The sequence below is a fragment of the Ochotona curzoniae genome, unplaced genomic scaffold, assembly GCF_017591425.1.
Source record: "Ochotona curzoniae isolate NIBS_2020 unplaced genomic scaffold, NIBS_Ocur_1.0 contig_883, whole genome shotgun sequence".
In the NCBI taxonomy this organism is placed as follows: domain Eukaryota; kingdom Metazoa; phylum Chordata; class Mammalia; order Lagomorpha; family Ochotonidae; genus Ochotona; species Ochotona curzoniae.
The window spans coordinates 62197908-62223107 of record NW_024466599.1 but is presented as its reverse complement, the minus strand read 5'-3'; the positions used below and the strand labels follow the sequence as shown (position 1 = coordinate 62223107).

The 25200-nt window shown below is 41.5% G+C and overlaps 1 protein-coding gene across 1 annotated transcript in view; it reads right to left on the bottom strand.

Moving 5' to 3' along the window:
- The window catches only part of TACR1 (tachykinin receptor 1), a 150901-nt gene extending 127705 nt beyond the window's left edge, over positions 1-23196 (bottom strand). Inside the window, exon 1 of the mRNA XM_040993638.1 lies at positions 22580-23196. Coding sequence (XP_040849572.1) covers positions 22580-22968 — 389 coding nt within the window. The 5' untranslated portion in view covers positions 22969-23196. The remainder of the gene's footprint in view (positions 1-22579) is intronic.
- Positions 23197-25200: the final 2004 nt, after the last annotated feature.

Genomic DNA, 25200 nt, shown 5'->3' with positions numbered 1-25200 from the left:
TGCATGGGCCCTGACTCCATTTTACTCCTATGATAAAACTACATTGCTGATAATTCTGTGCTTGCCCTATGCTTACACTGGACAAAGACATACCTTATATTACAGTATCTCTAAATTCTCCCATCAATTGACCAACCTTAAATGGAACCTTCAGCATGACTTGACAGTTCTCAAGTATTTAGTCACTTTATTCTGCAACTTCATAACACGACTATCACATAAATTTTCTTGTCACTTCTAATATGGCCCTCCTCACTTTCAGCTAATGACTTTGCTTTTAAACTGGGAAACAGAAGCAATCGAGATGAATCATATAATTTTATTATCAATGTTATCAGTTTATCTTCATTTCTACCCATATGCCTGCATTTCTCCCGATCTGAGTGGACAGCCCCTCTTCCTTTTCTTGGCTGGTCCTGGACCCATCCCATTTGGTCATTTGAAATCTTTTCTTCTCTAGTCTTCTCCAGAATTAATTTCTCTTTCTCAATATCCCCATTCTTTTCTCTATTCAAACATTCTGTAAGACCTTTCTTAATGAAAACTAAAATCCTTTCTTGAATTAATAAATCCTTTGAACAGCCATATCTTTCCTTTTCCTCTGCTTTTATTGTCTCCCTCCCCCCATCCTTCTAGAAGACCACCCTAATCACTCTCTACCACTTTGGACAAGTCTATCCCCAGTCGTTTGAACTGCAGACTAATGAACTGAATAATCAGTTATTGTTGATCAGCTCTGGGATCTCATGGCTGTTACCAAACATCACTGTGGCAATGGGTAACCGACCAACCACGGGTCCAGTGAATAATTGGAATATTCACAGTGGATATATAGATGTTTTGCAGCAGTAACCAGATATTCTTCAGTAACTTTTGCTGCCTCGTATGCTCTTGATTTGACCACTGTCTGTCTAGTCTAGCAAACTACTGAACTGGAGAACCCTAATTTTTTTCTTTTTCTTTCTTATATCTGCTATCCTTCTTTCAAGTATCTGAAGAGCTACTGAGTCATCCAATCCCACCACAAAATTTTGAAAATCCATTTTCTCCAATCCCATCTGTCTAAAAATATTTTGCTTCAGTATTATAGTAAATTTATGGGGTTGTTTTTGAGGGGGGTATCCCTACCAGTGATTTATTTCTCATTTTAGAAAAGTTGTCCTTTTTCCACTAACTGTATTGGCTTCAAAAAACAAATACACGCATTTACAGTTAAGTAAGAGTTGTCACATTGAAAAACATCTTCCCCAAATTGTTGAGAAAAGCACCCAAAAAATTAGAAAATAGAAAGTTTTAATTAAAAAAAAATACATTGGTTCTTAACTGTTTGATAGTAAAAAATAATTTAGTATTCTGCTCATAAAGTCAGATATCACGGTTATTAAACAGCTTCAACATCACCCCTATGACGATGCCATACTCACTTCCCTTCTTGAACATAAAATAAATGGTGGACTCAGTGACACATTCCAGCAATGCGGGTTCTATTTTGTCAAGTCGCAGCCTGCAGTGAATTTCCACTGATAGTTGTGGATGTAATGAATTATTTTAGCATTCATGACTGTGATTTTGTATTTGTTCCATTTTTGTCTTAATTTTATCCATGGTTTGTAATGCAAGAGGAGATGAGCAGTATTTGTCCTATGATGCATCATACTTCCTCCTGTCGGGGGGTTTGTAAATGCAGTTAACCTGACCTTATACTCCTTCCTCCACAGCTGTCCTCACTCCTTTTAACTGGCTAACATTATATTGGGTTGCAAATAATAGAAAACTTGTTTATCAAGGGCTTAAAGAAGCAGACTTCCTTGCTTTTCATAACCAGAAGCCCAAAGTGAGGCAGTTTAAGGCTAGTGTGTGGATCAATGATGCGCTCAAGGGGACCCCAAGCTCTTTGGAACTTTCTCATCTGCAATCCTTAGTGGATAGGGACCATTCTGCTGCACACACTAAGTGCCCCCTGCCTTCTCAGCCTCTCACCTATGCTTTGAGGAGGATGAAGGGAGAAAGGCAAATGGAAGAAGAGCATGTCCCTTTGTAGCTGTTGCCTTTCAATTCAGGAAGGAAGGCTTGACCTCTAGGTTTTTTGATCATTACTATCACCTGACCTGTGTGTTTTTGCTACAAGTTGGGGGCATTGACTGCATTACTAGTCAATGGAACAGGAGGGAACTTCAAATGGCTTTTGTGTAGTCAGTTTATAGTATCTGTCACATTGCCCACCCTCCTCGGACTCTCTCATTTTTTTCTCATGTTTTAGATATCAAATCCAAACCATTCCAACAATGTTAATTTTGATCAATGGCCCTCAAGTTCCAATGGTTCTACTTAAATTCTCTGACCTGATGATAGTGCAAAAGTGATGCATATTGTGCAGAAGATGCACTTGGAGTTTTTATTTTGATCATTTCCTGGGCTAGTGGCATGTGGTATGGCACCCTTGTAGTGTTGGGCAGTGGCAGTTTCTGTGGTGACTGCAGGCAGGCAAAGGCCGATTCTCAGTAGTGCCAACGTACAATGTTTGACAGGTTAGGTGTATAAAATTCATTTTGACATATTGTCAACTTGTAGTAGGTTTAGAGAGACATAACCATATTATATCTGTACTCTTTTTAAAAAGAGTTATTTTCACTGGCAAGGTAGATTTGCAGAGACAAAGATCTTCTCTCTACTGGTTCACTTCCCAAATGGCTGCAATGACCAGAGCTGAGCCAGTCTGAAGCTAGACACTAGTAGCTTCCCCTGGGTCTCCCACATGGGTACAGATCCCAAAGACTTGGGCAATCCTCCACTGCTTTCCTAGACCACAAGCAGGGAGCAGCTGGAGGTGGAGCAGCTGGGACACAAACCAGCACCCACAGAGAATGCTGGTGCTTGGAGTTAGAGAACCAGTCAGCAAGCCATCATGCCAGCTCCATTTCTTACTTTCATAGCATTAATATTCTTTGCTAGCTCTTAAGTCAGTTTATAACTATGCACTGGTTTTGATAATCATTGGATTGATGGCTAATAAATATGTTTCTCTTGTTGGACTGAAAGCCCCTTGAGGGCAGAAATCTTGCTTCACTCTTGTTGAATATTGCAGCCTGGGACCCAGGCTCTCTCTAAATATTTACATGTGCATTTACACAGCATGTGGTGCTCAGTGATTGGAGAACCTCTTACCAGTCCAAAAGCAAAGGGAAAATGCAAATAAAAGTTGTCAGACTTGATTTGTATTAATAGTGTTAGAAGCCAGCAACCTGTGTGACAAAGTAAAGCTTATTTATATGTCATCTTTAACAGTCTATTTGGTTGCCTTATTCTCACTGTTGATGGGGGAAAGTGTGTCTAGGAAAAAAAGATTCAACATTATTTGAAAGCAAAGTTTAATTTAGAAAATGCAATGTTTATTCTTTCATTCTAAAATGTCAATTATTGAGCTCCTTAAATAAGAAGTTATATTAACTGCAGGCTTCTGGAAGTTCACAAAATGCACACTGCAGCTGAAAAATCTGCACTGCTCTACTTTGCTGATCTGTTCTGTTTCCCTGGCTTTCGTCAAGCTCTGTCTGACTCTGAAGATATCTTCCTCCTGGGACACTGTGTATCATGGCAGAAAAAGGATGGAGAGTCCAGCCTTGGCCTGTTGCACTGAGAAGGTCAGTGCATGCCAAGAGGGGCTGCACTCCCTAGCTGCTCAGCAATGATCAGCCTGCACCAGCACGTGAGGCTGGGGCCTCTCTTGGCACTGGGATCATTGTTCTTCTAAGCTGAGCGGGTAAAATCTTCAAACTGCAATGCAGACCCAACTCCTGTGTGTTTTCTGAATCAATAAGCTACTTTGTTATTCTTTTTTTCCTCCCCCTTGCTACATCTAAAGGGCTTGGGAAAAGCCCCGTGCTACTGTGTGGTGAGTTAACAGGGAAAAATAAAAAACTGGGAAGCAATATCATTCAGGAAATTGATTCAAAGAAAACCTCTCCCCAAAGTCCACTGTTTTGGCTAATATAGCAAAATTTTAAAGACTTCCTCCATTTATTTATAGCCCTGCAACTGAAACTTGGAAAGATTCCACTAAAAAATTTAAACCTCATGTCAGTTATACTTTATAGCAAAGATGCAATAATGCAAATAAAATATTAGCAAGTCAATCTAATAGTATATTAAAAGAATGAAGCATGATATGAAAGTGTTTATTCCAGGAGTTCTAGAATAGTTGAAAATTAGGAAATTAGGGAACAGAACAAAAATGTATTGACAGATGCCAGAGAGACAATTGGTAAATTAAATATCTAAATCTAATTGAATCTTATTTCACTAGGAATTGAATGATGTCATTTTAAAATGTCTGTTAAATTGAAGTCAACACTATTCAATCATGATATTAAAGGAAACATTTTAGTTACAGTCAGGGATAAAAAAGATGTTTTATAACGATCAGTTTTAATTAGGAATGTTCTGAAAGTTGTGTAAAAAGGAAGGATTGGACATATAATGACAACATCTAGATCGTATGATTAGCTCAAGAAACTGAAAAGAGTACCAGGAGAAATAGCAGAACTTCAGCTGAAGTACAGAGCTCATTATAGCCTGTTTCTCAGGAAAACTCGGCGAGACACTGACGTAGGTAAAGACTCCTCGGAAAAGACCCCAGAAGCATAGGCAATTAAAATCACAAACAAATAGAATCACATCTAGTTAAGAAGCTTCTGCACTGTAAAGGGAAACTGTCGACAAAGTGAAGAGGCAACTGACAGAACAGAAGAAAGCATTTGCAAATTATGCAACAGAGGATTAATAATCAGGATCCTAAAGAGCTCATGAAATTCAACAACAAAATAAAAATCTAGTTAGAAAATAGGCCAAGGCCTTTTCTGAAGGAATAAACTCAAATGGCCAACAGACACACTTGAGTTCACTAGCCATCAGGGAAACGCAAATAAAAACCACAATAAGGTTTTACCTCACCCCAGTTAAAATGGATATGATGCAAAAATGAAAAAAACAAATGCTGTTGAGGATGTGGAGAAAAAGGTACTGTAATCCACTGTTGATGGGAGTGTAAGCTAGTACAACTATTATGAAAGAAGTATGGAAATTTCTCAGAGAGCTGAAAGCTGAAAGTAGATCTACCAAATAACCCAGCCATTCCATTCCTGGGAATTTACCCAAACAAAATGAAATCAGCATGCAGGAGAGTTATTTGTATCTCCATGTTCATAGCAGCACAATGGACAATAGCCAAGATGTGGAATCAACCCAGATGTTCATCAACTGATGACTGGATACAGAAAATGTGGGGTGTATACACAATGGCATACTACTTGGCCACAAAACAGAATGCAATAGATGAAGCTGGGAACCATTGTGCTTAGTGAAATAAGCCAGTCTCAAAATGACAGGTATCATGTTGTCTCTGATATGTGACAGCTAATGCAGAATGCATGAAAAAGTGTAGGAATCAAATGATCACTTTAAGAGAGGACTTATTTTTAGCTCATGCTTATGCCCCAGTGAAAACCTGGCCTTCCATCTTCTTAGTTTTTACTTGTTGAATATTATAACTAGTGGCAAATTATGCCTGTAAATACAGAGCAGATTAAAATTATGTCTGTGCAAATATGTTTGAAGGGAGGGAAAAGCAGGAGAGTGGGAGAGAGGGATTGTCTTTTTAAAACTGTACCTACACCACCTAGCACCAGTAAGATTGGCCCACATAAACAAGAACACCAACAACGCTTGCTGGCGAGGATGCGGGGAAAAGGGAACCCTACTCCACTGCTGGTGGAGCTGCAAATTGGTACAGCCTTTATGGAAATCAGTATGGAGAACACTCAAACAACTCAAAATCTGCATACCATATGACCCAGCAATAGCACTCCTAGGAATATATCCAAAACACCTGTTTTACGACAAACCAACATGCATCCCTATGTTCATTGCAGCACAATCAGTAATTGCAAAAACATGGAAGCAACCGAAATGCCCATCAGCAGAAGATTGGATAAGAAAGCTTTGGTTCATCTACTCCATGGAATACTACTCAGCTATTAAAAAAAACAAAATGCAGTTCTTTGTGGCTAAATGGGCCCAACTGGAAACTATAATGCTAAGGGAAATGAGCGAATCCCAAAAGATTAGATACCACATGTTTGCCTTGACTTAACCTGTAATTTTTTGTTTGGTTGTTTGTTATTTTTTGAACCTGTCATTGATACTGTCTCAACCCAGATGTTTCGAAGAAGGGAACTTGCATTATTTTTAACATATTGTTTACCCAATACTATGTCAATTAATTCCATAATGTTGTATATTGATACTGAGGCCTTGTTGGGGCTTTTAACTGACCGGATCTTTACTCTGTTAGACCTATCTTCAGACCATAGAAGGTCTCCCCAAGAGGCCACTGGACTTATCTGGACAATAAGACGCTGAACTTTATGCTAGGCATGTGTTTGCAAGCAATGAATCTCAACTGAACTTGAACTATGGTTATGCAACAAGGTGGAGGAATCCACCATGGGGGGAGGGGTATGGGAGGGGTGGGGGGAATCCCCAGCGCCTATAAAACTGTACTACATAATACAATGTAAGCAACAACAACAACAAAAATAAATAAAAAATAAAAAAATAATAAAAAAAAGAAAAAAAAATAATAAAAGTATTATAAATAAAAAAAAAACTGTACCTACAAAACACATAAAATCTGTTCTCTTTGTATCAATGCAAGTTAATAATACAATTACAGCTTGCTTCAAACTAATTGTTAAAATGTATCTAGAGCTTCCTAATACAAAACAATTGTCCGTTAGAAACAAATGCAGGGAGATTATTGCAATTTTAGCAATCAAAATGCTAAATTTATACATATTGGCAATGGCTCTGTGGTGTAGTGGGTAAAGCCACCACCTGTGGCTCCAGCATCACCTATTGTTGCTGATTCGAGACCTGCCTTCTCCACTTCTGATCCAGCTCCCTGCTCAAAAGCACTTGGAAAAACAGCAGAAGATGACCCAGGTGCCTGGGCTCCCACCTTGGAGACCCTGAGGAGGCTCCTGGCTGGCTCAGCTGAAGCCACCGCAGCCATTCAGGGAGTGAACCAGCAGATTCAAGTTCTCTCTGTCTTTCCTAACTCTGATTTTCGAGTAAGCAATCAAAAAATTTTAATAAAAATTATATGTATTTAAATATAAATTTTAATATACATTTAATATACGCTAGGATTTTTTTATATAGCATATAACCATTCATTTATATAGCATGTAACTGAGCTTTTAAACATAACAAAGCCTGTTTAAAATATACAAGATTCTGTAATAAATTAAAACCTAGATGACATAGAAGATGCACTATGCTTATACACTGAAAGAATCTTGATGTTGACAATTCTCCCCAATGTTAACTTCTAAATCTAATTCACTTAATCCACTTTCAGTAGAAATTCTAGCAGAATTTTAAAAGATATGTTTTCATTAACAAATGCAGTTTATTAGAAAGTATAATGTATACTGGAATCACTACAGAAGCAGCCAGCAAACTAGAACAATCACACATAAACCTATTCATGAGGAAAATTCAATACAGGACAATGGAATATTTCAAATCAGTAGAAAATGATCACTGAAGAAAGGGTGTATGGACAACAGAATAAACATAGCTGATGTTGAGAAAAGTTTGATATAGTCTAATGAACTGTCTACATTATAAAATTAAATGGAATTGTTGGATATTTATTTACCTTAGGATGAGAGAGGTCATTTAATCAAGACATCAAAAGGAAAAAGGATGAAAACAAGGTGGATACAGCTATACACAATAAGATTGATAAAGGGAAACTAAAATCTTTTTTTATTTTTTTTTTTTAAAGATTTATTTTTATTATTCTTTCATTGGAAAGGCGGATATACAGAGAGAGGAGAGACAGAGAGGAAGATCCTCCGTCCGATGATTCACTCCCCAAGTGAGCGCCTCGGGCCGATACTATGCCGGTCCGAAGCCAGGAGCCTCCTCCGGGTCTCCCACGCGGGTGCAGGGTCCCAAAGCTTTGGGCTGTCCTCGACTGCTTTCCCAGGCCACAGGCAGGGAGCTGGAAGGGAAGCGGGGCTGCCGGGATTAGAACCGGCGCCCATATGGGATCCCGGGCGTGCAAGGCGAGGACCTTTAACCACTTGCGCCACCGCGCCGGGCCCGGGAAACTAAAATCTTAACAGGAAAAATTAAAATGACTTATGTGACAGCCAAATAGATGTATCCTTAAAATAGAATTTCTGCAATTCACTGTGTAATAAAAATTAAGAATTATTTTAACATAAAATAAACTAAAATAAAAATTAAGATTTTATTTATTAAATTGTAAAAATGTGCCTAGCAGGGGCCAGTGCATTGGCTCAGCTGGGAAATCCCCCACTTGGAAGTGCAGGCATCCCATATGGTTTGTGTCCCAGCTGCCCCACGTCCCATCCAGCTCACTGCTGTGGCCTGGGAAAGCAGTGGAGGATGGCCCAAAGCCTTGGGACCCTGCACCCATATGGGAGACACGGAAGAAGCAGTTAGCCCAGCTCCGGCAGTTGTAGTCATCTGGGAAGCAAACCAGAGTATGGAAGATTGTTCTGCCTTGTTAATAAAAATAAATCTTTTTTTTAAAAAATGTGCTAAACGATTTGCAAAAAAATGAAGTATAAAGGAATAATATACAAAAAAATAGACTCTAGTTAGAAATGCAAATACAATGGAATTTGCACCTTGTAAATTGGAAAACATGTCCCTAAAATTGTTAGGAATATGGGTAAAAGATCTATATATACTGATTCATGGTGCTAAAGCCTTCTGAAGAACCATTTATCAGAATCAAGCAAAATATTCAACATTTTTTATAAACTTTTATATTTAACAACTTTTCTCTTAAAATTTATCTTAATACGCATCTGAATGTTTAGCTGAAATATATTGTTCACAAATTACATGCTATCCTAAAAATCAAAACACCTGCAAGAGCTAAGGATGATGGATTTAAATGATGAATTTTGTAACCATTCTGCCTGAACTTACAGAAGAAAAATTACTACTGGAAACATTTCTTGCTTGTCTCAAATAAAGATGTATACACTATAGGGCCATAATTATGAAAAAGATCTACACACAGAAAAAAATGTTCTAGAATGAAATATTTCTAAAAATTGATGATAGTGGTCTTTGAGCATTGAGATGAGGGTTGATTTTGCTTTTGTTCTTTTTCAAATTTTTTTAAAGTTATTAGTTCTCTTTACTGGATATATGTAATACTGTTCAGTTTCAAAAATCAGTACACTGAGCGTGTTGAGAAACGACTTTGAAGTTGTGCAGATCATATTTGATAGCAAGCTAATTTTCTTTTCAAAAAAGATTTATTCATTTTTATTTGAAAGATTTACAGAAAGGAGGAGAGACAGAGAAAGATTTCCATCCAATGTTTTATGGCCCAAATGGCTGCAAAGGCCAGCGCTAAGCTGATCCTAAGATGGGAGCCAGGAGCCTCTCACAGGTCTCCCACAAGGGTGCAGAGGCACAAGGACTTGGACCATGCTCCAGTGCCTCCCCAGGCTATAAGCAGGGAGCTGGATTAAAAGTGGAGCAACTAGGACATGAACTGGTACCCATAAAGGATGCTGGTGCTGACAGGTGGAGGATTAGCCTACTGAGGCACTACACCAATTCCAACAAGTGATTTTTCTTAGAATAAATAAAGCAGCAGTGGGGCTGGTGCTGTGGTCTAATAAGTTAAGCTACGTCCTGCAGTGCCAGCATCCCCTCTGGATACCAGTTCAAGTCCTGGCTGTTCCACTTCTGATGCAGTTCTCTGCCAATGAACCTGTGAAAGCAGCAGAAGATTGCCCAAATGCTTGGGTCTCTGCACCTATACAGGAGAGCTGAAAGAAGCTCTTTCACCTGGCCCATCCCTGAATATTGCAGCCATTTGGGGAATCAGTGGCTGGAAGATTTCTCTGTGTGTCTCTCTCTCCCCCTTCTCTCTGTTGGTCTGCCTTTCAAATAAATAAATCTTTTTTTTTTTAAGTAACTTACATTTTTGTCTAAACATGTGTACGAACAATTTCCAAGGATCTTCTTTTGAGGATCCTTCTCAATTCCCCTGGGTAATCAGGATCCTAGTAATTTGAATTTTTACATTGGTGGGTAAAAGTGCTCTTCAACGATCTTTTGGTTTTCATCTGCTCCATTTCTGTTTTTCAGTCATTGACAGTTATTAACACTGTGCTATTTTCAAAATGCTGAGAAAGGGTTGGAAGGAAATGGAGCAACAATTTTTTTTAAACCCAGGTGTAGCAAGAAAACAAGAAAAGACAGACACAGACAGAAGCATAAAAGCTTCCAGATGAAGTGAGTGTCCAAACAGACTTTGGCAGAAAGCCCAGCTGGTGGAAAACTGGCCTTTGTCCCAGGACTGGGAAACTGCACATGGCCATTGATGAAGACCCCGGAGGGGGTCAAGATTTGCTTCAGTCACTCTAACAGGGTTGCAGAGCTTCCCTCGTCCCGCCCTGGGGTCCCTGGGGGACCATGATCCCAAGTTCCTCCTTGATGATGACATCCTTAAGCTACACAAATTCTGTGCATATCACAGGAAAATTAGTGACATACAAGGAAGCGTTCAGAACAGAAGCTGATGCTGGGCCTCTGCCACTGGCCCCGCAGGACTTCCCAGCAGGCTTCTCGGGAGATGCACAGGACTGCTGTGAGAGTCAAACGCTGTGCACTTCCTTTACCTAAACTCCAGTCCTTCACCCCAGATGGACGTAGATCCAGGACTTGATTTCCTACCATGTTTCAAGGAGTTGATAACCAGAACACATTTCCATTTTTAAATATAAATGGGGCCAAAGAGTTGAAAGAGGCCCATATCCTAATGTAATTTTGATCAGTTATTATTCTCTTGGTTCAATTCAATCTATCAAATCGGAAGGGGCAGTGAAGAGAATGCAGCAGTCATTATGATTTTACATTTGTGAGATATACTAACCCTTAGATAACATATATTAAAAAATAAAACTCCAATTCCGGGTATAAAATCAGAGCAAAGGCACTTGGGGGTGGGGGGGCACTCCCCACAGGCAACACTGAGACAACCTGGGAAAGGGGGTTGTGGATGCCCCCAGAATTCTACCTTGGTGTAGAATGGAGCTGGTTGTTAGCCCCATTGGAGGGAACCCCCCCTCCCCCCAGAAGAGATCAGTTGGATCTCTTGAAACCTTGCATTCTAACTCATTTCAAACTGGTAGTGCCTTTACTGAGCCACTGGAACCCTACAACTTAAAACTGTGGTTGATTTTCTTTCTCTTCCTGTTTTTTTTTATATATATACATACATATAAATACACATTTTAAAAAGATTAGTTGATTAGTTTATTTGAAACTGAAGAGGGGAGGGGAAGAGATCTTCCATTCATTGATTCACTCTCCTAAAGACCGAAAGACTGCAGAGGCTGGGTTTGGCCAATGCAAAGCCAGTTACCCAGAGCTCCCATCAGGACTCCATGAGTGGCAAAAGCAAAAGGCCAAGGCAAGTGAAGCATCATTCTCTGCCTGCTTTCCTATGTACATCGGGTGATAAAGTAGGGAAACACTGGGGAAGAAGGAAACTTGAAGGAAGCCAAGGAGACAGAGCACCTGGGGGCTCCATGGGCACTGAGCAGGAGGAGGGGGCTGTGAGAAGGGCATGAGCATCAAGCTACAGCTCTGGGGGAGACTTCTGTGCACATGCTCATATTTGGGTCTCTGGTTCTAGAACTTCAAATGCCCCTTATGGAGAAGAGGATTCTGCAACCTCTGTGTGTTCAACCCTGCAGCCCCGGGTAGGCATTTTTGAAACAGAAAACAGACACAAAGAAATGGTATTTCTACGTAGGTGGTGTGTGTGTGTGTGTGTGTGTGTGTGTGTGTGTGTGTGTGTATTGGTCACTTGTGTTCTTTTGTGTGTGAATTTGTTTTCAAGATGTTGGAAAAGGAGATTCTGGTACTCTAGTCAATTTGTAATTTTAATTGCTTATGAGGATTTCAAGTTAACTACATAGTCACTGTTTAGGAAATCACAGAACCTCATTTACTGAATTTGTAAGTCTAAGTCTTAGAAGGCTGAAATGCTTGAAAAGAATGACATGCTACATTTTGAAGCTTTGATTTATTAACTCTACAAGAGCTAAGTCTAAGAAAGTTTGCTTCTTCTATATGTGTCATCCTGTTCAAGAAAACCAGATGTATTGAATTTATAATTAGTTTGAAGTGTTGAAGGGAATTAATCAAGTTTCAAGTGCTATTTACATCTTAAAAGATTGTTTAATTTTCTAAGTTTATAAAAATTTGTGACTAGTCGAAAATACTCACATGTAAGACCATTTGATTCAGGTTGAAAATGGTGCTAAACTATGTCTAGGGAAGGCCTAGACATAGGCCTTAAGAATGAATTGATTCATTAAGAATGAATTGAACTTTAGTGAAAGACCAAGGAAAAATTTTCAACACTTTAACACACACGATTTGTAAGTCCCTTGATTTATAAGGCTAAACAAACACCACAACTTTCATAAACTGAGTATCAGTTAAAACTCAGACAGCTGCAAGAGAAAGTTCCCCTGCATGCATTAAGTTGCAAATGATGCACTCTGGGAGGGCCCTGATGTTGATAAGGATTGGGAGGTGAATGTGTATCTTTGAGGATGAGATAAAAGAAAACCTTTCTTTTCTCAGAGTATGGAATACAAGATGCAAAGGATGGACTTCTGGCAGATGGGTGTGGATCTCCAGACAGGAAGGATGCTGAAAAATATTTAGCAAGGGATTTGCTGAGCCAATCATGAGGATTTTACAACCTTTGGAAGGAAAGATTGATGCTTCACTGTCACTAGTGTGTCTGAAGAAGTAGGGAAGCAGCAGGAGGCTGAGACAGGGATGGTCATGTACCACAGATACAAAGGTGTATCAAAGTTGGTTAGTGGGCTGGCGCAATGGCTCAATGGCTAAATTCTTATCTTCCAAGTGCCAGAATCCCATATGGGCGCCAGTTTGTGTCCCAGCTGCTCCATTTCTCATCCAGCAACCTGCTTTTGGCCTTGGAGCACCCTTTTTAAAGCAGTAGAGAATGGCCCAAAGCCTTTGGATTCTGCACCTAGGTGGGAGACCTGAAGGAACCTCTTGACTCCAACCCTTGTGGCCCTTTTTTTGGGAGTGAACCAGCTGATGGAAGATCTGTCTGTCTCTCCTCTCTGTAAATCTACCTTTCCAATAACAATGAGTAAATCTAAAAAGATTGACTAGTGACCATAGTGCTTATTGCTATTAACTGAGGTCTTACTGAAGATGGCTAATGGACTGGGTTGTTTTTTTGTTTTGTTTTTTTTCTATCTTTCCCTCAGAAGGTACCTATTACTGTGTGTCCTTTTGTAGGTGAAGAAACTAAAGTCTTGCCTATATTTGCACCACAAATAAGAGGAAGAACCAGTACCTAAGCCCACCTCCCAGGCTCTTTCTTGCTCTCCATTCTGTGACCAGGCTAAGTATTTTTATTAGAAAGCACAAAAGGCACCCCAAAGGAAGGTCTAAATGCAACAGTGATAAATTTGAGTTGCAAAGTAGATCATGTGGAGAGTCATAATAAAGAGAAGTCACAGGCTACTTTAACACTGGTGCTGAGGACTAAGACTCAAGGACCTTGTTAAAGCACTTGTTTCATCCCTGGGGTTCCTCATACTAACCTCCCTCTTCCCCTTCTGTAGAAGTGGAATTATAGCACTCAAGAGGGGAGTTGAGAGCAATGTAAACCAGTCCCCCAGGCTTTCCTGCAGGCTGTGACTCCCTCAGGCATGTGGAGATGGTCCTGTGTCTGTGAGACAATCAGATACACAGAATGATATTCGGTGAGTAACACAGAGCATATACCACTGTGGTCATAAACGACTTGGTATACAGGTCGGTTTGTGTAAACATGTTCTATAGTGATCACACAGTGATGAAATCCACTTCTCAGGATTTTCTTGTTGCTGATTGGGTTTTGACAGGCATTCAGACAACTGTGGCTAGAGGACTTGAAGGTCTAGGTGGTTGGTTTTTACCTCAAGAAAGGCAAGTCAGGTGGCCAGCATATGCTTATTGTAAGTAGAGGTGCTGGAGAAAAAGCTAGGAAATGACAACTGTGGGGCCAGAGAAGTGTATATAAAATGTCTAGGAGCTTCTAGAATGCCTGGATAGACTGCAGGTAAGAAATGATAAACACCTTTTCTAATCCGAGAGCCTTTCTTGGGACATAATACCTATTGAAGGCAGCAGGACATGGGCCACGCTGTGTCCCACGGGGCTCAGCAAATGAACTATGGGAAAGGCAAATGAGAGTTAGGATATGCAGATGTTCTGGAAACATAAGGTTCTGAATCAAAAGTGTTCCATTTTGTGGCCTAACTATGGTAGTCACAAATTTGTCCTAATTTTTGTTTTGCTTCAAGGCATAGTATTGTAGGATTGATTTCAGATCTGTCTTGTGCATTGGGTTGGTTTTCCATTTGTGTGCAGGAGGAAGGTACAGCTTATCCACGATACACATATTTTGGTCACTACCTTCTTTTTGCCAGACTTTTGGATAAGCATCCCTGCTTTCACAAAAACTGCAGCATAGTGTACAAGGCATCTTGCGGAATATATTCACAAGTTTTAGAAAACAGCCCCAACACTACCAGATAACTACTGTAGCAACAGATAATAAGGCACTTCACTTGACTTCTTACAAAGGTCAAATCAGTTTCTTTGTAGTAATAATTTCTGAGCTAAGTATAAAAGGCTACAGGGTCTCAGATAGGCTGCCAGTTTTACAAAGGTAGTGCTGGGAAAGGTAATGGGGATAGGCTAATGCTCCATACTAGCTCTGTCCTTTTTAGAGGACCACTAACAAATGGAAATAACCAAAAGACCAATGAGGACATAAAGATGAGGGATCCAGGGATAATTAGCCAGGATGAAGGAGCTTTCGGAAGGTTATACTGGAAAAGCTGCCATAAGGGAGAGTAACTAAACTTGCAGGAATAGTCTAAAACCAGAGAGGCAGATTTCAGCTTAACAAAATAAAAAATGAGTTATCAATCGACTGAATTAAATAAGTGATGGAAATAGAGAAGAATAGTTCAGTAGAGTTTGATACTGCTGGAGTGGCTCTGTCTAGAGGAGGAATGTGGGGTTGAGTTTTTATTTGGTTGTGAATTCTAACACTAACACTCTGTGGTGCTGTAGGACCCTCATTTTATTTGACTGCCTTTAATGACAGCGTTACTTGGGCCAGATATTGTCTAAAAAATGCCTATTATGGAGTGCGTAGGCAGATATCTAAAGCACATTAAAAACAAACTGCACGGGGCTCCAAGCTGTGAGGGAATGAGTGGGAGGATAATGGCGAAACAATCATTTCTCACGGTCTTTCCAAGGTAGAACAGAAACATCATGGAAATTAGATAAGACAACAGATACAGCATACAAACATCAATTAGCATTCTCAATTGTGTTAACAAAACCTTCTTTCTAGTTTTCAGGTGACAAATACAACAAATCATCATGAGTATTACCTATCCAGTGTTCCTGTGCTCAAATCTCCACACTCTTGCCTATGTACTTTGATGCTTCTCTTTCTGCTTTCTCTCCTACTCCTTTTATTAGTAAGCTGTTCCTGTACTGCTAAGGCGGTTCTCTTCTTTGTTTGCCAAGATCTGGTAGCATGACATTGATTGCATTGCATTATAATATGGTATTCATATCTGGGAAATCACCAAAGGCTAAGAGCAAAATGGCAAAGGAAATACTTATACTGCGCCAAAATCTGGCACAGGATAGAAGATCAACAATGGCTTGATGGTTGGATGACGAAGAGGCCATTTTTTGTCAGTGTGATTTAACTTTCCCCTCCTGAGCCTGGTCAGCTGACACTGTCTCTTACAGGTTCTCATTGCCCTAGGATGCTACTGATCATAATGAACACAACCAATCACTGGTCACCTCTCTTAACTTACACCATTCCACATATCCTGACTACTGTATACCTCCCTACTTGTTTCTCCTCACATCCCCTTCCGGTAGCTGGTAGAACCTTTTGCCAATGTTAGGGCTTATCTCTGTAAACAATTGTATAGGTAGAAGAGACATTTTCTGCTTTCCAAATTCTAACTATCTTTGCTTTGGGAACTTTTAAATATGTATTTTGATTTTTGGCTTCTAGTAGTCTAACACCACCTCCAAATTTATCATGAAGCATTAGCAGATAATCATTACATTTTTACATCAAAGCCAACGTAAACTGTATTTTCTTCGCATCAACTCTACCCTTTGTTCATGTGTAAACTTACATTAGTTGAATTAATCTATCATTCTTTCCAACCTCTTCTAACTTTTTACTTCCCTGCTGTCATCATAAAATTTCTTCTTCCTGCAATTCTATCATTTAAAACTCATCCTCTTAAGGTTTTTTTTTTATAGAGGTTAAGATCCTGCTTGGGATACCCGCATCCTATTCTGGGGTGCCTAAAATCAAGTCCCACCTTGCTTGTGATTCCAGCTTCCTGCTAGTTCAGACTCTGAGGACATGGGTGATAGCTCAAGTAGTTAGATTCCTGTATGGGAAACCTGGAGTGAGTTCCTGACTCTTGGCTATGGCCTGTCCAGTCCTCACTGTTGCATCTGGGAATGGAAGTAGATGGAAGACTTCTCTCTCACATGATTTATTTCAAATTAATGAAAAAATAAAAATCATTCTCTCTAAAAGCCTGCTCTAGTCTTCAAGGTCCTACTCAACAGCACTTTGGTAGTCTTCTTTGATCAGCATCACTTCTGGATGGACCACACTCGTCTTTTCTTCTACATAATTTATCATAAAATCCACATGAAACACACCACTTAACATCTTGTACTGTATTTACCTGTAAGCAATTCTTATTCCCCAAATATGTAGTATAGACCATTTAAGGGAAGACATTGAGGCCCTGTGTTAGAAAGTATCACTTTTACTGTGGCAGCATTGTCCCTTGATAGAATAAGTTTAAAAGGATTTCTCTTTCATGATCCTTGATCATGTGCTAATTCAATAATAGTGACCATATCTTACATGCTTTTTAAATTCAGAATCATGCAATAGTCCACCTGCCCCCTCCAATTTAATCTATATTTCTGCAAATTTTGAAAAACCAAACCAAACTAAACCAACAGCTTAAATCATTCAGGACACTAGGGTGCTGCAGGAGATAGACCAGGTTATAGCAGGTGTAGTGGGGGGTCAGTGCCAGGGAGGAACCAGGTTCCGCATCTCTTTACTTAATTAGAAAAGACAGTGCAAGTCATGATTGAAAAGCTTATGGTGAGTGTCCCCTCTAAGCCTCATACAGGTGCTTAGTCATGAGCTTCCATGTCCATGTGACTCAGTGACAAGGTCCCTGGAGGCTAAATCTTGCTGATGGGTTGGGAGGGAAGCGCTAGCCTGAGACAGACGATGTCATCCCATTCCTGCCAACAAAGTATTTATGAAGGACTAACTGAAGTCAAACACAGACCTCAGAAGCGGGTTACTTAAACTGACAGTTGGGTGTGGTTGGGACAGAGTTTGCCTGGACACCGGGGAGCCAGCCAGGGTCTTGTCAATTCTGTATAGCTTTGCCCTAAGTTTCTATTTTGTTCTCTGAAAGCTCATTCCATCTTTCACCTTAATTTACTACCCTAATCTGGGCAACTCTAATTTTGATTCTGTTTATATCTCCTATTGTCTAGAAGCCATCTCCACTTGAATGCTTCATTTAGAACACAAACAACTCTGAGGCATGAGCAACTTACACCTTTCATTTTGTTGAAATAATATCTGCAGCCACAAAGAGGAAAAGTGGCAACATCAGGCAGCAGTTTTCCAAGTTCTATTGCAATATACAAGGTTCCAAATCAGATTCCCTCTTGTTCTTTCAATCCCTTTTCTGGGGCTTAAGGATGGACAACCCTATTGCCTTGTTCTGCACCACAGTACCAGCCACATCACCACCACAGAACCTGTCATCGTCTTCAACTCTATGAACTGGGTAAGCACCTCCTCACGCTGTCCATCTCCAGATTTCATGAAATAGCAAACACACAGTTTAGCTTTAACTAAAGGAAATAATTTTAAAACTGAATTTGGGAGAAAGTAGAATTCAAACATTTGAAAAACCTTTGGTTTGCTGTGGTTTTTATCTGATTTTATTTAGCTTTACTTGTGTTTGAAACTTATTAAAATTATTGTATGTAACTATTGCCTTCAAAAAGTGAGTATTCCTTCTGAAAGGAATCTTTTTTTTATATATAAAGATTACAGGAAATGTTTAAATTAGCACTACACTGTTCAGCTGTAGTTTGGTTCCGATTTATTAGTTCTAGAAGGAAATACCAACATAATTTGACCCAATGATTTTACTTCCATGTGTTTAGTCTTAAAGAAGCAAAGATGCTTCTAAAGATACATGTTTAGGCTATTACTTTCGCTTTACTTGCAATACTGAAGAATTTTGAGAGATCTAAAAATAGAACAATGGTTTAATAAATGACTATATTCATGTTAAACAGTATATTCACTGAATATATTATTTTGAAAAACATGATGGTATGGAAAACATCTATGCTACAATGTCATAGAACAGTGACAATAACAAGAACAAAAAACCACTGAAATTGATCTTTAAGATTCACTTAAAGGCAATAGCTGTATGTGTGCATAAAATGTATAAATATAAATAAATATATGTATGTGGCATGAACCATATGTGGCATAAATGTAGGTAGTATTCAAGGGTTTTAATTGGCTAATTTTAAGTAACGGGTTTGCAAGTAATTTTAAAATATTTTCTTTTACGTATTTTTTTTTCAAATGCTCCTCTAGAAATGTATTATCCACTTATTCACATATTTAATGAACAAGTAGAGAAATATTAATGGTGCCAAGCACTGTGCTTTGTGCTGAAGAGATTAAAATAAACAAGACAGAAGTGTTCCTTGCTATCCTCATGAATCAGGTGGACATGGGACCATCCACACACTGACCTCAGGCCAGGACCTGCTTACACCAAATACATATATACACATATATACACACACACACACATGACTATATATATATGTTGGGAAAACTACATATATATGACTATATATGTGTGTATACATGTATGTATAAGGTATGTATGTGTGTATATATGTATGTATTAGGGGTGTGTGTGTGTGTGTGTGTGTGTGTTTTTCCTGGCCCTCATAATTAATTCCCTTACTTATTGCCCAGGCCAGACCAGTTGCCCTGCTTCTCCTGGGCCTCACTGTATTCTGTAAAAATGATGGTCATTTCCACCAGGTATGATTCTCTAGACATGGACAAGTCCAAGACTGGACTCTGTAACTGCAACATTTCAGGGACATTTCTATAACCTGACCTTGGCTATAACCTTGGCTTCTTGGAAAGTCCCTAAGGGGCAGTGGGGGTGCTTATCACAAGACACTATCTCATTCCAGGATGAGATCTTGCTTTTCTTTGACACTTTAGGCAGTAAGCGGATTGTCCCAGATTGTTTTCTGTAAATGGAATCACAAGAACCTGTTTGCCTGGTTCTGTTATTCACTATCAAGTGGGATGCAACTCTTACTGACTGGATAAAGTGCATGATGCTTAAACTGGGCATCTGTTCCACATGCAGGGGAATGGGACAGTCCGCTGGTTAGTGCTGGCTGGTGGAAAAAAAAAAGTGTTCCTTGCTATATAGAGTTTATAATCCTTTTAAATTAGAAGGAAACTTTTGTAAATTTCATTTGACCAGTAATTCTACTTCTGGGAATCCATCTTAAGCATAGAATCATGAAAGCAGAACAAATTCATCATGTAAAAATATTCAGTAGAGAATCAATAATAACAGGAAGAGCTCTATGTCACCTAAATGTCCAACAATAGGGGAATGGTTAAAAAATAACATAACCAAGTAAGAGAATGCTAGGAAACTATTGAAATTATGGTTCTGGAGATTTTTAAAATAACATGAGAAAATGCTATTAGTACTTTCCATTACTACCAATAGAAAAAAAGTAACAAAATTACATAGACTCTGCCCTCAATTATGCAGTGTAACATTTATGAAAGTGAAATTCAAGTACTGGCAGATGCTATTTCTAGATGATGAAGGAATCGTTGATTCCACAAATCGTTGATTTGTATCTATGTTATTCACATTTCCTATATCTTCTGCAATGAACACAGTTTAATTTCATGGTCAGGGAGACCACATTGCTATTATTAGTGTATCCATTTAAAATTTAAGGAATATATAAAATGCAATTTAACATTTCCTGTAAGTCTGCATTTTCATATTAAAGAAGAAGGAATAATTCATATGGAGGGAATTTAGGGCTCTTTTCCTCTCAAACTTTCCTCGTAGAGAAAGGATGACTGTGTATGGACGTACACATGCGTGCCAGGGCCTGGGAGGGAGTTTGCAACAAGCTCAGGAGGCTGAGCAAAGAAATACAGGAGGAAACACGGAGGATGTGGGGCTAGGAACCTGAATCCTCAGCGCTGGCTTTATTTTGAGCTGCCATAGATGACCTTCCTGGGTTAAGTGCGCTCATTAGGAACAGGCAGGCATTTTATGTCACTGGCATTTCCAACAGCTTCGAACACCCTATTTCCTCTGATCTCAAGGAGTAGATGTCAAAGAGCACTGGGGTTCTACGATGTTTTACCTAAAGAGCAACACCAGCGGAATGGAAATCTGGTACCCTGCCGGGTTGACCAGGAGGACCCTGACACTGAGTCCTACTACCAATTGTCTAAGTTCAAAAGGAAAGAGCAGGGCTGGGAACACAGCCCATTCCTCTGTAAGCCAAGGGCAGAGAGCTGTCTGCTGGTGCTCCATCCACTGAGGAATGTTCCAGCTCACACTGATTGCCAGGTCTCCCTAGAATTCATGCAAAGCATCATTCCAGTAAAAAAAAAAATCATCTTACCATCTGATTTACAGAGCATCAAGAGAATGCATATAAGAACAAAATGATTATACTCACATGTCATGCCATGAACTTTGTCCTGTTTGCATTTTTTTTTTAAGTTCAAGCAAGCTGTTACGAGGTTAAAGGAGCAAATGAATGCAGAGAGGTTTACAAGTATACCTGTGTTTCAGAATATCTCAAAAACAGAGTAGTAAGGCAGGTGACTTTATGAGAGAAGTCATTTCACTACCACTTTGAGTAAATGGTTTGTCTAGGCTTAAAGCATAAATTGCTTTACCACACCAGACACCAAACACGTGAGAACTGTGTAAATGCAGGTGCACACGGAACTCATCAATCAGCATCCGCAGACCACTGCAAAGGACGGAAATACAGATCTCCCTGATTCTACAAGTGTTCATTGACTGTGGGCAAACACTTCAATAAAAATACTTGTATCAACCACAGCTCTAACCCAGAAAAGACCTCAAATCCATTACAAGTTACAAATAATCTTTATGCAAAAGGGGTAGTGGTTTGAAAAGTTTTTTTCGTATTAAGTTTTTTCTTTAACTCCTTGTGTTGCTTATATTCACTTGTCTCAGGGAAGACATAAGAAATCCATCAACATCACACTGGCAGGTGTTGTAAATGTATCTCTGCATCCCAGGTGAATTTGTAACACTTGAGCACACAGTCGCACACATTAGAGACCCATGGCATCTATGAAAAGGCTAATACCGGTAGCCGAGCTCTGATACCCAATCTATCATCATGCCACCTTCCAGAATGCTAGCCTTTCCCCTTTCAGTTATCTGCTGAAACCCAAACCTATAGGTTGCAAGAAAGGAAGCACTCTCATATTGCCTTTACCAAACATGCTTCTTTGTGAATACAGCAGGCTACAAACACTGGCCTCCCATGACAAGCGGAATCGAGAGAGTTCCTCAAGGAAACTCTATGGAGTGCCCCCAAGAGCAGCACAGCTGCCTCCCGTTCCTGAGTAGGGTTGGCTGACAGCGCAAGAGTGAGCAAGCACAATTAAGATCTGGAGCACTTGAGCATGCAAAGTCCTGGAGTCATCAGGAAACAGTGAAACTTGAGGGTTTCTGTTCAGGTGAATTGAATACGCAGAGGCGAGGGCAGAGACAGCAGATGTGGAGGAACTGATGAAGCCCCCATTGAGGCTAGCCCCGTGGCCAAGCGCTGGTGTTCAGGTTAACAGAGAGGAACTATATGGAAAAGGAGCAAAACAGGAGTTGAAAGAGAAGTGTGAGGGCTATGAGTGAAGAAGGAATGAAGAAAGGGAAAGTACACCTGAAGGAAGTGTGTGTGTGTGTGTGTGTGTGTGTGTGTGTGTGTGTGTGTTGGAAGGAGGGGAGATCAGTGATGGGTGAAAAGGAGGAGAAAAAGAAACACAAAATCAGAAGTAAAACAAAGACATAAGACAGTATCTCCCATCAACAAGTGACTCAGTTGAGTGTCAGTAAAAGCCTGAGGGGTTGAGAGGCCAGTCTTCCCCTTGGGCCCTATGCTATCCAGCCCCAAACCTCCACAGCCACACCACAGTACTTTCCCCCCTTTTCACAAAGGGTAAGCTCACCTATCAAAGGCTACAGCTGTCATGGAGTAGATACTGGCAAAGACTGCAGCGATGGGGAAGAAGTTGTGGAATTTGCAGTAGAACAGCCCATAGTACCACTCGTTGTGGACAGCATAGGTGAAGTTCACCACCGTGTTGAAGGCAGCCATGGAAGCCTCCGCGAAGGCCAGGTTCACAAGGAAATAGTTGGTCACGGTTCTCATTCTCTTGTGGGCCAAGATGATCCACATCACCACCACGTTGCCCACCACCGAAGTCACCACGATGACCGTGTAGGCAGCCGCCCAGAGCACAATTTGCCAGGCTGGCTGCACGAATTGGTTGGGCTCTGAGGTGTTGGTGGAGATGTTGGGGAAGAGGTCCGAGCCCACCTGCAGGACGTTATCCATTTCCCAGGCAAACAGCTCCTTGGCAAAGCCCTCGCCTCTGCACTCAGCTCCTTCCCTTTGCAGCAGGGTCCTGAGACCTGCTGCTTGGAGCTCAGGAACTTGCCTACCACCCACAGAAGGGCAGAAGACTCCTTCTGGGTAAAACCCTCCCCTTGGAAGCAGAAAACTCGGCACTTAGAAAATTAACGTTTCTAGATGTGCCGACTGCCCTCCCCTCCTGGCTCAATTCCTCCACTTTCAAGCGTCGGGAAGCATTGGAGTGAAATCTGGAGACAGCGTCTCTCCCGTGTTCTACTGGAGTAGGGAAGAAATTCCAGCGGTTACAGTTCTAGGAAGCCAAAAAAATCTTTCTGCACCTGCTGCTGGTTGCAACTCCTATTTCGCCTTCCCTGGGCGGGAAAAGGCAAAGCTTTGTGCTGCCTGAGGTCTTGGGGGAGAAGGGAAGCCGATTCCAGCACGTCCTGGAAAAGTTCTGAACCTATGGTCAGGCTTTTGGGGCTCCGTGTCCAGCTGGGGGAATTTTCCTTCGCTTTCTCTGAAGCCACCTCCGCCTGCAGTTTCACTGGCGCCTTCTGAATTGGGTCCGGCACAGAGCCGGAGTTAGCAGCACCTCAGCAAGGCTGCGCACCAGGCTTTTATAACCAGCTGCAGAGACGTCACGGGCAAGGGGCAGTACCTGGGTTGCGTCCTCGTGTGCGCAGCGCGGCAGCTGCGCCAGCGGTGGGAGACTGTCTCACTCCGCTGCAGTCACCACGCCTTTTGTTGCTTGCTACCTGCTGCGGGATTCTGTGAGCCGGGAGCCCCGCGCACTCCACGAGGGGGCAGTAGGTGGCCTAGGAGGAACAGCCAGATAAGGGTTTGCAGCTGGACCCCGAGGCGCTTGGGAGAGAGGGCGGGCGGGCTTGGCATTAGCCAGTGTGGAGGGCACTCAACTTGCAGGGAGGCCGGAGCCCTGCGACAGCTTTGCAGGGATGCCGGCCTCTGGCAGTGGGAGTTGAGCAAGTGTGAGGGCAACATGCCAGTCCTGCGCTCCTGGCTGCGTGCCAGCCGCTGTGCGCAGCGGGCTCGCTAAGGATGCTATCAAGGAGTGATAAACCAGGACTACAAAGACTCTGTGTTCCAGGTGTTTGGAAAACAACTTTCCGGAGGTTGTATTGGGAAACGCCCCCCAAAACACCCCCTTTCTGGCAGGCTGGTTCTCCTGGGGAGTGCTAACAGGCTCCAAGCTTTGGGTGCACTTTCCCCAGCTACTCTAGTGGATTGGCTCCTGCTGAGAGGGAAATCTGAGTGCTCCGGGTAAGCACTCGGGACTGGGCTGGAATGCCTAGGAAGCTGAGGGAGAGTAGGAGCCACTCCAAGTCCAGCCTGTGGCTCACACACTCGGCTCAGGGCTCTCTGCAGACACCCACTGCGTTCTTGCCTTGGCCGCCCCAGAGGACCCCCTCCGCACCTTTCGAGCCTCCAAGGGCGGAGGGGGAAGGATCAGATGGCATCGGGGTTCGGCTTCCTCCTCTGTCCCCCTTGTCAAAGGTCTGGAGAGCAGGTCCGCCAATCTCTGCTCCCCATTGCACCCCGCCCCTTTCCCCGGTCCAAGACACTGGAATTGAGATGGGGCAAGGCACTGGGAAGAGGCGGGTGAAGACTTCACCTGGCTATATGAAGCATTTTAGAGAAGCAGCGATGGGGTTCACCGTGGCGGAGCAGCCCACCCAATTGTGGGAGAAGCAGGTCCAGGTCGCTGGAGCTTGGACCTCTGTTCTTGCTCAGGGCCCCATCTACGCCCCTGCTCCACCCACCTCCTCTCGCTCTCCAGCTCATCCTCTCAGGGGACTTGTTCACGCACAGCTCTGGCACCAAGCACGCAAAGTATCATGAGAATGATTTTAAGGATTGAAAGTGCATTGATTTATGCTGGGCTGACGCAGGATCCCCTTGCGCGGCCAGGGAATGTGCTAACTTCCTCTGGGGATTTCAGCGTCCGTAGAATCAGACTTGCTTACTCTGCCATGCGTTCCTAACCCATACAGTGACACATTGGAGTGAACAGCGCCCCCTGATACAGAGCAGCGACACAAGAGGGAGGAAGGGGGCGAGGGTGTGTGTGTGTGTGTGTGTGTGTGTGTGTGTGTGAGAGAGAGAGAGAGAGAGAGAGAGAGAGAGAGAGAGAGAGAGAGAGAGAGAGAATGAACAAATGGATTTCACCTCGAATTTCCCCCTTCCTGATTCTCCAAG